Here is a 13,900-nt window from a genome sequence, read left to right as displayed (position 1 = left end):
TTTTCATCACGAGCTCTAGAATAATCGCAGGAAATTACTGCAAACAAATCGTTTATATCGTATATAAAAACTCGCGTACTCAAAATATGTTTAGTTTTGAAAAATAAAGTCTCTTTTAAAGTACAGAAAGTACACTTAAAACACATGATGTCTGCTTATACTTTGTTAGCTTTAACATTGATAATGTCTGTTGGAGGCTTGGTAAGATATTATTTTTCAAATTAGTATTCTTATCTGTGTACTACATAATATTTATATTTGTAATATGTATATTTGTGAAATTTTGTCATCGGAAACTGTTTAGCTTATTGAGTCATTCTTAAAATTTTCAATATCTAGAACAGCGGTTTTTGAAAGGTGTTGTGTGGAATCCTACGGTTTAATAGAAGGATTACAGGGAAAATCGAAAATCTGCGGCTGCAACTGAGCTTTAACAGAAATTACGTATTTAAAATCACGTTGAACTGATATTTAAACTAGCCATTATGATAAGTAGATAATAATTCTCTTTGGTCACATTTTCAAACGCAAATTCACATTCGGAAAACAGTGATGTTATTTCAAATAAATGGAACGTATTTTTGATGTATTTAATTTCTTAGAGGAAATAAAAGAGCATTAAACAATGAAAAATTGCAATTATTCGGTAATTTCGCATTTCTTAAACTGAATATTCGCTGTTGAAAAAGGCATAAAAAGTTGAAGCTTAAATGAACAAATTCGAGAAGAAAAAAAATTTCGAATAACAAACTGGCTGCTGTAAACAGGAATAAATATTTCTCAATTATTCTATTATATTTAATGTAAGCCAATTTCTCATTCAAAACCATTTTGAGCATAGGTGTTCTGGAAGCTTTGAATATTATTGTTAATGCACTGGGAGTTATAGGAAATGAAGGTCATAATGTCATGATTTAGAAAAATTAATAAATTAAACCTCAGTTATGTGGTGATAATAATTTATATATAAGTTGAATAATAGGTTGATAAAAATACAGCAAGGGCATATAAATAAAACATAATAATCTATAAATGTTTTAAATAATTAATATTAAAATATGCAACAGTTGAATATATTCATGATTAATTACACAAATTAGAAACAAGATTACAAGTTTGGAAAAAGTGAAAGTTAATGATAACATAAATAAAGCATAATAATAATCTATAAATGTTTTAAATAATCAATATTAAAATATGCAACAGTTGAACAAATTCATGGTAAATTATACAAATAAAAAGCAAGATTAAAAGTTTGGAAAAAGTTAATCTGTAAATGTTATAGATAATTAATAGCAAAATAGGCTTAAGTTGAACATATACATGGTAAATTATACAAATTAAGAACAAGCTTAATAGTTTAAAAAATGAAAGTTAATAAGGTTACGACAGAAACCCATTCAAAACAAATTAGAATTTAAAGGTAAAAGTAAAAGCAATTTAAAAAAACAAACATAAGAGAGTAGAAACCTTTAGAAAAGAATATTATCACAGATGTAAATTAAGTTCGCCCGCAAAGTTCGTTTTATTTAAGTTGTGAAGTAGTAGTACTATAATTCCAAAGTAGTTGGTATTCACTACATTTAAAAAAGTAGTTGTAGCTAACTGCATTTGTAACAAAATTGTTGTAGTTGGAACAAACTACAGAAATAATGCAGTTTTTTGGACCACTGGTTTTTAATAACAATACATATTGAACGAATAATTAATCAAAAGCTTATAATATGGCACTAATATCTCGTGTCGAACATTCCAAATTAAAATAACCAAATTCAATAATAAAGAAGTATGTTTCTCTAATAATAAATCATCCGTGACATTATTTATTTATTTATTTGATTCTTCGTTTTCATTTCAATGAAAACCGTAATTCATCTTATTCGTTTTCAGTTCATTCATACAAAATAATCAAACTCGAAAATAGACTAGATGCCGCTCCAGTGAAAATTTCATTTTTCTGATTTAATATTTTCGTAACAATTAATAGGTTTTCGTTAATAATTATGCTCAAAATTTCTGATGATATTTATCAGTAAAGTCTAAGTAATCTTCCATACGAAGACCAATCAGTTAGGGTTCCATAGCCAAAAATGATTGGGAACCGCCTAGACCAGGGGTGGCGAACATTTATACACCAACGTGCCATTTTCTCTAAAAAATTGCTTAATGAGGTCATAGACGTGCCGTCAAATAATTTTGACTTCGTGATTATTGGGAAAATAATAATACTAAATGCTATCAACTCAAAACTCTTTATTTACTCTTTAAAAAAAAAATTCATTTTGCAATGTCTCAATTATTCACGTAATTCAACTTTTAAAGTAACATCAGTGTGACTTCTGTTGTTGCAGATTAGATGACCAATAACTTATTGTTGGATGTTAGTTTAAGCAGGACTGTTGATTTTTTTTGCTAGTTATTTAATGTTAGCTTGTATTTTATGGTTATTAATATGTTTTTTTAGAATTAATTTTTAATTTTTTAATTAATAATTGTTTATTATTTTGTTTGTTTTTTGTGAATTTTAATTTAATTGTTACATATGCTTCATAGCGTAATAACATTTGTGTAATAAAAATTCATAGTGTAACAACAATTGTGATCGGTGGAGTGCCCAAAATATTGTGTCGCGTGCCATAAATGGCACGGGTGCCATTGGTTCGCCATCCCTGGCCTAGACAATAGAATATTTTGGAAATCATTAATTTTCCAAAAAATTCCAACGTTTAGTTTATTTTACAAGACAGAAACAAAGGATGCTAATTTAGATCCTGAATTTAACGCAATTTAAATCAATAACATGATGTAGAATCACCAAATTAAATTTGCCACATTCAAGTTTTAAAATGTCATTAAGAATACGATGGTATTTACGGTTTATAAGCAAATATCTTTTGTGGTCACTAATATTGGAATGAACTAATCAAAAATTAAAGTAAGTAAACTCCATGAAATAAATACCGCCACAATATTTTCGGAAAATGAATCTTACCATGGAACTAACAAATTTTTCTGTTATAATTACAGACTTTGGCATTTTAAAACAGCAATAGAAACTACACTGGGATAAAAAAGTATGGTCAAAACTACGAAAATATCATAAAATTTACCATTTTTCTGGCTCGATGGGAACACCAAAAAGCCCGATAATTTTTGCCAAAGCACTTCAGTAATGATTTTGGTAAACCTTACACTAAAATATTATTTTACAATATGCGTTAAAATTTAGTAAATATGGTAAAATTTGGTAATTTAATCCAGTATACTTTCACAGTACAACAGCATACCGTGAAAATTATTTATTCAATTAAATTTACTTTTTAGTTCTGTATTTTTACAAAATGTGTGGTATTACGAACTATCATTTTAAAACTCAGTAAACTTGCCGCAATTTTTTTTCCGTATGAAATAATGTTGTTAATTTTAACAAACATATCATGGTTAAAGGGATAAGAAATTGCAAAATATAAACTTTTGCTTCGCAGTAACTAAATTTAGAGTTTCATAAAAACTAATAGCTCTTATAAATTACTTACTGTAAACTTGTTGTGTCTGATATATAAATCGTCTGTTACGAATAACTGTAAAAAACTGACAGACTTTAACATTCCAATAAATGTTAAAAGCAATGCCTGTTTTAACAATTACGTTTGAGAAGCATGTTATAGATGTGAGAAAATAAAAAATATTTATTTCTATTTTTTGCTTCAAAGTAATTTATGTCGCTTTTAGGACACATAATAATTCTATTTGAATGTCTGTTTCAAAAGTAACAAACATTAGAAGTTTACATAAGTTAATGGATTTTAAAAGTTTCTGTTATAAAAGTTGTGGTTTTAGGGGTTAAAAAAATCGCTTGTTATAAATATTTGTCTTGAAGTAAAAGTACTCAGCTTTTTTACAAAATGTAGCTGATCTATCTGACGAATTCTTGGTAGAGCAACTATATACGAGATAAGTGAAATTTCTATTCTAAATTAGTTTCAATTTTTTTCATCAATCAAAATGTAGTAGATAAACAATTGCCTTGTCTACATATTTATAGGTTAACATTGATTAGCTCAAATTTTTCTTATGGTATCGTTAGTTTACTTGAAACAGGAGGGAGATTTAATAACTATACTTTTCAAACAATTGTAAGAAACAATATGAAAAACACTATCCCTGCACACTATAAAAATGTGGTATAATAAAATATATTTTAAAAAATTTTGCTGAATTTTTTCATTAACTTCGTATTTAATGAAAGTTTAATATTTCTTTATTTTATAGGTAGAGGCATGGAAGAGATGTTATGAGCAATCGGATTGCGATCGGATGACAGAATGTTGTTCTAAACATTTTATGATCCCAGAAGCTTACTGCGTGAAAAGGCGACTACTTGGTAAGCTCATTCTACATTAATTCAACTAGGTGTCACATTTTTGCATGTATTGTCAGCGCCTGTCTAAGGCAAGGACATACGGGCAGTTGCCCCAGACCCCACATTAGAAGGGGCCCTCAAATCGAATGGAGAGTTTATTTTAAGTTTCTTTCTTTAATCAACTTTTTTTTAAGCAAAATATCAGTACAGTGTAAAATTCGCCAGTTTTATGTTAGCTTCTTCATTAATCTAACGTATGAATACAAAAAATCTACAATTTGTAAATCCATGACTTTCTAGTAAGGAATTCAGCTAAATTTACGTAATTACGATTTACAAATTCAGACAATCAAAAGCTTGTATTTTTACATACCGCAAAATGCGGTATGTTTACAAAAATACAGGCTTCTGATTGGCTTAATTGAGCTATCATAATTGCAAAAATTTAGCTGAATTCCGCCCTAATGTCAGCAAGGATATGAAATTTTCGCAGCCAAAGCCATGACAAAGTTAACAATCAGAAAATTGCATTCGGCGTGTTGGCATAGAATTGACAGAAAGTCAGTAAAATGGACAGAACGATATTTCGTTTGACCATTGAAGGACATTGACTTTATATTTCGTTTGACCATTGAAGGACATTGGCCTTACACTTTTTCTGTCGTAGTCATTTAGGTTAATTGATAGACTCTGCAATCGTCTACACATTTTTCTAATGGAAAAAGCATTATTTAGCCAGCTTGCTGTTATTTAGGCATATTACAAGACTTTTGGCTTATTAAAGAATATGCATTGATTCCTCAAACAGCATGGGTTTGTTCAAGGTCTGAAGCGTATAGTGAACTATTTCATGATTTATTATTAAAAAAATAAAAGAAATATAATTTAGGCGCTTTGTAAATTTGAGCAATGAAGGATAAATTCTTTAAATAGCTTGAAAAGGGTGAACTCATTGGATTAATCCTATCAAATACCAGACTCCAAAATAACGGAGACGTTTTGAAAAGAGCCGGATTTTTCAATTAGTCCACATTATGCGCCAGATGCCAAAAACTCCATACAGACTAAAATAGCTAAATAAAAGAGGTAAGAGAATGTTTAATACTACCAAAGCGGAAGCAAGCTATTCTAGAAAAACTTTCTCGCAAAATGTTTTTTTAATTTTGGAGAATGGCCATTCCTCTATCTAACCTTTAATTTACTATTAAAATATTTAATAGTGGAAGAACAAAGTTCGTTAGTTCTCAACCATTAAAATAATAATAAACGATCTGGAAAAATATTTTCTGAAACTACGGAAAATCCGTTGTAGAATACTTACCAAAATTGTACTAATATAATACCGGTAGTTTATATTATCGTCAGGGATACATATGAATTAAGCGTCATCTGTGAATGGTGATTTTCTACTGTTTTCCCAAGCAATTCTTTTATTAACCTTTTCTCCTTTAACTTTGTTTTTTAGCACATAGCTTAGTTTATTTTATTTCAATTAATAGATATTATCAATATTAATAAAGCATTAGTGTCAGTAATTATATGTCTATTCAAAATGAATAAGTATCTTTTCTCCAATATTTTTGCTATAATTTTGATCAGTTTCTTCTATCAATTAACAAATTACCAACATTTAGAGCCCCTGAATTATAGATATAGGAAGCTTACCAACATTAATTAAGCATCATTGTTGTCATTGATAATAGGACGATTTTTTACTGTTCTTCTCTACCACGTAATGTTCATTGAATTTATCTCACATAGCGAATATTAAGTGATTAAATATTTAAATACGCGCAATAAACTATTTTTTGTTCAAATAGAGCTATAAGCTAGCAATTATCACTAATATTTTCTTTAAAAAATGTGAAAATTTAATAGCTAATTTTAAAACAATGGCTAACGCTTAACCAATCAGAAAATTCCATTTCGTTTTTCGTTCATCCCACTCGAACGGTTTCTCGTATAATGTTCTAATGTCGACAGTGACCTTTCTCATGCTTTGAACTCTCTGTATGCCAAGTTTCATAGCTTTTGATCGGTTGGTTTAGGAGTTTATAAACGACATACACACACAGGAAAGCGAAAACGTGCGTGTTTGCAGATTTTTGAAGAAAAATTCTTTTCACCCTTTGACAACGAAAAGCTGAAACAAACTGATCGGAAATAATTAATGTATAAATTTGGAAGAATTTTGAGGTTAAGAAAGTGAATATTTTATACAAACGAAATTTATGTACAAACAAAGTGTTCTATATAATGTTCTCAAATCACTCTTCAAAAGCGCAAACTTGTGAAGGTACAATAACAAAAATTTTAATAATAATAATAGTTTTGAGTGATAGCTTTAAGTTCTGAAATTTATAATTAAGGTTTTTAACATATTTCGTAAGTGTTCCCCAAGTTACGAACAATTTTACGAACCCACGGTTGCGTGGATAATTCTTATTATAACTTATTGCAATGTATAATCCTGTGGGAGTGATAGTAATTCCAATTTTATTTGAAAATAATAAGTTTTTTTAAGATTACGTGAAACTTCATTTTCAACAAGCGTAATCGTAATTAATAAACATATACGCTTTTATTATTTTAAATTTTTAATTGGTTAATTGCAAAAAGACATAATTTGCATTTTTCGAATGTTGTTAATTATTTATAATTTCCTTAAAATTACTGTCGAAAGAAATGTAAATTATATAACTTCCATAAAAATTTTCAAAATGTTAAAGAATATTTATATTTTTATAGGGGAAATGTGCCTAGATGGAGATCTGTATACTACGATGATTAATGGCACGTATGACATCACGTGTCCCTGCATCGTCGGATTAGAATGTAGGAAGCCAAAATATTATGATGAATATGGAGTAAGCAATGTTTTATCAATGTTAAAACTTTCTCGCGTGATTTCTCTTAAGGACACTTAAATTCATGGACACTATAATGGCTGTATTTAATTTGAAATACCAATAATGAAAAATGCTTACAACAAGCTCACACACATTCACACTATTTATGAACTATTTTTGCAACTGAAAACATCACATATGACATATGTTGGATATCATTAGATAATAGTGGTTGATTGTTTACAATACAGCAGAGTAGGTTTGTTATTGTCTCGCCTGCTGGCAAGTTCACTGTAACGAAAGCTGTAGTCTCATTTATTTTTCGTTATTTTGGGAACTTTTTATATTTACAGGATTTTTTTTAGTATTTATCCCATGATTTCTAAGAAAAAGTCGCATGCATAAGAAGATGGAAGTATTTTCACTTTCCCGTCTTAAAAAAAAGCCCGATTGAATTCAACTGCTTAATACTGTTTTCAAATTTTTAACAGCTCGAGACGTGCTCCATTGGCTCCATGCTACGCAGCTCATGCAGTAATAGAGTAGTTTCATTAATCCTTTCCCAGCAGCTGCAGCACAAAAGACAACGAAAAGCATGCATTATATATAAATAACTATTCTCTATAGGGGTAGCTTAAAATAAATTTAAATGAGAACATTAAATACATTTATTTTGCAAGATTTATATACAGCATTAAAGACCCTTGTATCAAAGTATTAATATTAAAATAATTTAAATCATAAACAATATAATTTGTTTATGATTGAATAGTGCTAGCAATCCAATACAGGTTCACAAATGATCCCTTGGCAACATTCTGGGATTCATCAGTAATAATTGCCTCAAAACAAAAATTGCAAATGCACACACTGCACTATCACAATTTTTCACAAAAAAAGGTAGAAGGAGGCGTGCTTGCTCAAGGAATATAGCGTTCGCAATCCAATGACGTGACCCAGGCTCGACTTTCATTGGTGGCTTGCAGCTTGCACCGACCACAGCGATAATATAAAATATCCTCAGTGGTAGACGGATCATGGGTTAGAGTTCCCTTGCCGTCTGGCTGGCTAACCGCTGGAGGGTTTCGCGATTTTCCTCTCCATGCAACGCAAACATTAGTTAGTTCTAACAAAAAGTCCTCCTGATAGCTGGTTACCCCGATGCTTTATCCAGGATTTAAAACGTCTTCTGGGTTGGATTCAAACGTACAAGGCTACGGAGTTAAACAATGATAGTCGTAAACTCAGAATTGGTCGGTTGTGCAACCCCATTTTAAAATATAACAAAATGTCGGCAGTTTCAAAGGCTATAGCCACTTGTTTTTGTTTTTCAGAGACTCATGTATCAAAGAAATCCTTCATGCGTACCACAAGGAACAGACCAAGCTCCTTTGGAATATTATTTGAATGGATTTGGTGGATATAACGATGTTTACGATGATGGTAGAAATTTTGGCGGCAATCCAATAATTGTCACTTCTGACAGATATGGGGGCAGACCATATGCATCCAATGATCCAATGCCTGTTTCAAGAGCTAACGCTTATGTTTATAGAGGCTAGATTTTCTTTGTAAGAATAAAAACGCTGTTTGATCAATTGTATAGTTTTTATTTTTTAAGCCAAATAAATGAACAAATAAAATGTTTCATTGAGAATTGATTTTTGTCCATTTTTTCTACGATACCATGGTAATGCAGTTTTAGGTATTTTTGTTTCCTTCTGCTTCACTCAGAGCCTTAACTCTTTGAGGCGGATGGGACATCGGTGTCACTTTTATATAAATTTTTTTCCAAACCTTTAATTACGAGAAAAAATATATTTTGATGTTTTTTAATTATAAAAAAGTCTAATAGTTACTAAAAGAAATCTGTTAGATTTTCGGAATTATACTTGTGGTAAAATATAAATTCAAAAAAAAAAAAAAAAGAAAAGTAGATTGAAAAAATGTATTTTTATTCTTATTCAAAAATTTATCAATAATTGATTTTGTAAACTGAAGAAATTTCAATGATGAATAACTGTTTCTCTTAGATAAGTGCAAATTTGGAAGATTTTACATTTAACTCAGAAAAAGAAACCGGTGTTTCAGGTTATATTTCATAGCCATAAATTTTTTAAATGCTAAATACGATACTTTACACTATTTTTGATCTAAAGTAATACTAAATAATAAAAAAAAGTATGAAAAATATGTTTAATAAAAATTAAGCGTTAAAGCATGTAAACGCATTAATGACTGAATTTTTTGTATGCCGTGATGCAAAAAAAAACTCCTATTGAAAAGATACTTTTTTTTAACTAAATAAATAATTAATTCTTTAACTACTTTTTGATCTCTGAAAAGAATAAATAAACATTTGCTTGATATAAAAACACTCCTGTTTCATATAAGAAGAATTCTCGTAATTCGTGTGACGTATATGCCACAGTAGGTCAACATGGGTTTAGATGTTTTGTATAAAATTTTCATTAAGCCATCATTAATTTTATAGCATAATCTGAAAGCATGTGACAACTGTCACGCGAATTGGAATTGACGTCCTGGAAGCAAGATAAAATGATTTACTTTTAATGTCTTGCATTCCTTAAAACCTTTTAAGGTTGCTGCATTTATTTCTTTTTGATATTTTTATCTTGATACCAGAAGCTAAAAGAAGAATGGAAACATTTTTGATTATTAGCATAATTAATTTTAAGATAAAACAATTAAATTTTTGTTTATTTGCGATAGCTTTATTAAATTCGTAAAAACTTAAAAATTTAGTAAGTTAATTAGCTTAAATGTAATTAAAACAGTTGTAAGTCATAATTAAATGTCATAAATATTCATTTGAGTACTGTTTTTGCTTTCATAAAACATAAATATTTAATAAAATAATTTTTGCGATAATTTAAGGTAATTAAATATTTATTCAAATGTAATTTCATTTATTGTGATATAATAATCGGATATAAATAATTATCTAACTAAATTTTGTTAAAATGAAACACTTTATGATTTCTGTTAATAATTTTAGCTTAATGCAAATATAAACCCCGAGAGACTATTGTTACTTGATACATTATTTATGTTAATACTATTATAAGGAGATACACAGTAGAAAGAATAGAAAATGTTAAATGTTCTTTTCCATAAACTTTAAATAAATCCTTCTGTATTATTGTTTTTTTAAATGCCTACTTACATTAGTTAACATATTATTGCATATTATATTTATTTATATTATTGCTAAAATTATTAAACTTTTTTTTTACAATTCATTCATGCACCTATTTTTCTACATTTTTATTTCTAAAAGCGGAAGAACATAAAATTAAAAATTGAGGAAAACGTATGGTCAAAACTACCAAAATATGGTGAAATTTACAGTGTTTCTGGCTCTACGGGTACACCATAAAGCTCAGTAATTTTTATCGAAGCGCTTTGGTAATGGTTTTGGTAAAGTTAACAGGAAAATATGATTTAAAAATATGAGAAATAATTGGGTAAAGGTGGTAAAACTTGGTAATTTTATCACGATACATTAGAGTATGGCATAAAAACAATTTATTCGGTTAAATTTGCTTTTCCATTTTTGTATTTTTTACTAAATGTGTGGTAATAGGAACTATAATTTTAAAAACCATAATTACTGGTTAACCGTTACCATCTGAACGGAAAAATTACCGAATGAATGGTTTAAATACCCCATATTTTGAATATATTAACCAGAATTGTGTTTCCCCCCCAGAAATGAAATTACTATAGTGTAGTAATTTTACCAGAATGTTTTTATTCCCTGCACAAAGCTGCTTGTAAGTGCATTTTCATTTTTATGTTCATTTACTTTAGTATAAAATGATAGAAGAAAAGATTAAACAGTCACTTTGCTCAATTATTGTACTCATAAAGAAAAAAAATCATTTGATTGGAAAGAATGCATATCAATTATTTTATTGAAAGAAACCATCCTTCATAATCTTAAAAGGAATAATTCCCATTAGGTCTATTAATTATGCAGTTTAAGTCGAAGAGTCGAAGCCAAAGATAATTTTGTTAGAGTCGGAAGAAATTTGCCCGACTCCGGCTAGATAAAAGTTAGATCCTGTAGATTGAATTTAATCTAATGAAATTTAATAAAGCAAATATTTATTACTATGAAAAAAAAGCATGATACTAAAATGAATAACGTGACAATTATTTAAATTACAGCTTATGTTGTAAAAAATATCCGTCGTTTTTTTCGGAATTTCTCTGTATATTTAACGGTTTAAAACACTTATTGACAAAACGGTTTTTTCCGATTTATGACCCTAATCACAGACGGATAAAATCAGTTAGTTGAAATTCTAATTCTCGCATTGGAATACTGTAACTTTTCTCCAAGCCTTTTCACCAATATAAGATAATTTTCTATAATTGCTCTTACTTATTTTTACTTATTATTCTTGCTTATTACTTATTATTATTACAACAATTACTTATTATTAAGCAATCACTTTATGTTTTTGAACATCGTACAAATAAAATTGCACTTCAACTTTATTGTCAAAATTACATAATATTTGCGCAAAATTCTCAGTGTAACAATTTCTTCATAATCAAACATTTGAGTCACAGTGGCTCTAGCACAAAGCGCTCTCCTATCAACGAAGTTAGCCCAGGTTCAAAACCCAGTGATTACTGTTCGATACAAATTCTGTCGTCATAAAATATTCAAATCTGTACGAATACAGATTTGCTTCGCAACTTTCGTGAAAATAGCTTTTTCTCACATGGAAAAAATCAACAGAAACACAGATTTATTTTCGTTGCAAAACTTTGCTTTGTTACGGTTACAAAACCAGTTTGATTACGGATTTTCTTCGTGATTTTTACGGAAAAAACGTTTACTTATATGGTAAAACTTTTTCTTGCATGGCTACTGGTTTAAAACCGTAAATTTACGGGATTATCTTTACAGTGTATCACAAAACTTATTTGTTGCGTTTGAGTATTTGGAGCCCTTGTTTGGTTCAACTCTTGAAAAAGAACATGGAGAGATTTTAAAGTATAGAAAAATCGGTGTTAATAAATGAATTATTTGAAATCAATAATTCATAAATTTCAAATCTTTGTTTCTTAATATCAGAGCTAAGTTGCTAAGTTAATCAAAACGCTAATACAAATTAATTGAATATGCAATTGATTATAGTTTCCTAGTTCATGAATATTCACTTAAGTATCATATTGTCATAAGATATTAGTGTAAGTATGAGTGAGATATTGGCATAAAAGTCCTTTCTTTATAATAATTTTCCATGATTTTAATATATTGTGAAAACATATTTGTTAAAGGTTATTTCTTTAAACAGTAAATGTAACAGTACTAGCAGCTTTTGGCGGCCAGCTTGAAAACCTTTCAAAATTGTCTTGTAAGACATAAAAAAAACTTTAATGGTAACGGAGACGAATGCACAGCACAGCAGTCCTCTACGTCTAGCTGTTGGTCGCGTCTTTTTCCGCTTGACGGTACTTTGATTTAAATTCAACTCATTTTCAAGCGATGTTCGCAAAATTCGTTCTTTATGTATTGAATTTAGTAATAATTCAAAACCTGTCCTGCACCGAAAGTATGAGTTCCAGGCATTTCATCATAGTTCGCACCAGAAGTATTAAAATTATTTCCATCTCAGTCGCGAAATAAAATTTAACAAAAAACTCATCCCAATTACGTGATGATAACCTCTCGACCCATAGCTTGAGCATCATTTAAAATATTTATCTTTTGCTGAAAAAGAACAACCTCCGTAACCAATAATTGGTATGCAGCACCACAGCACCGTTTTTTGTTTAAAATTTCAACAGCCATTTTAGAAAGGATAAAAAAAATCTAAATAATTACTTAACTAAGTTTTTATTTCCATAAGAATACAGATTTATTGTAAATTGATGTTTACGTGTAACTAATTATTCATCACTACTTAAATAATTACTCAAGACAAACTATCAAAATTAATCTAAACAGACCCTTAACGTATAACTAATTTCTTAACAATACTTAAATTATTATTTGAGACAATCTAGCAGAATGAATAAAAACTATAGCGTTGCCAATAGATAGAGAAATATTCGAGTTCAGGGTGCCACAGAAGAGAAATATATGTATATGAAAAATAATTTGAATTAAGTTAACATTCAAACAACAATTTGGACATTAACAACAATTTCAATTAACAATTCAATTCGTACTTAAAAATTATACAACTAACAATTGGTTAGAAATAACATTAATTGCTTGCCAAAAACTGGGGGAATTTAATATAAATCGGAGTTGGATTCTTATAAATGTCTGGAGTCAGAGTCAAACATTTCAACTTCAGACTCCACAGCTTAAATCCTAGTTACAGCTGCCTCAAATTAGGAAAATTCACTAAACGGTCCTTAGTTTAAAAACGAATCAAAATGAAACCACAATTATATTTAACAAATGTAGTAACTTTATTCTAATCCTACGCTGTTACGAGAAGTAAATTGAAAAGGGTATAGATAAAAAAAAAATATCACAATATGAATTTATTCAGATAAGCTTTAAAAATAACTTAAAATCGAAACTAACACCATGGAAATAAACAAAGATATCGAAGTTATTGTTTCAATGAGAAGGTCATCACAAGATAAGTGCGAATAACTTTACCTCAAATCTAATCTATTTTATGATTGATTT

The 13,900-nt window shown here is 28.9% G+C and overlaps 1 protein-coding gene across 1 annotated transcript; it reads left to right on the top strand.

The window, feature by feature from the left end:
• Nucleotides 1–8,869, top strand: LOC107450317 (uncharacterized). The gene is made up of 4 exons (XM_016066079.5): nucleotides 1–201; nucleotides 4,273–4,384; nucleotides 7,112–7,230; nucleotides 8,547–8,869. Exons 1-4 carry the CDS (start codon nucleotides 145–147, stop codon nucleotides 8,772–8,774), a joined length of 516 nt encoding a protein of 171 aa, XP_015921565.3. The 5' UTR covers nucleotides 1–144; the 3' UTR covers nucleotides 8,775–8,869.
• The last annotated feature ends 5,031 nt before the right edge of the window (nucleotides 8,870–13,900 follow it).

The sequence above is a fragment of the Parasteatoda tepidariorum genome, chromosome 8, assembly GCF_982258835.1.
Source record: "Parasteatoda tepidariorum strain Cologne lab strain chromosome 8, Ptep-v5.0, whole genome shotgun sequence".
Lineage (NCBI taxonomy): Eukaryota > Metazoa > Arthropoda > Arachnida > Araneae > Theridiidae > Parasteatoda > Parasteatoda tepidariorum.
Note: the sequence above shows the minus strand (reverse complement) of the source record. Positions and strands in the feature narration are given on the sequence as shown.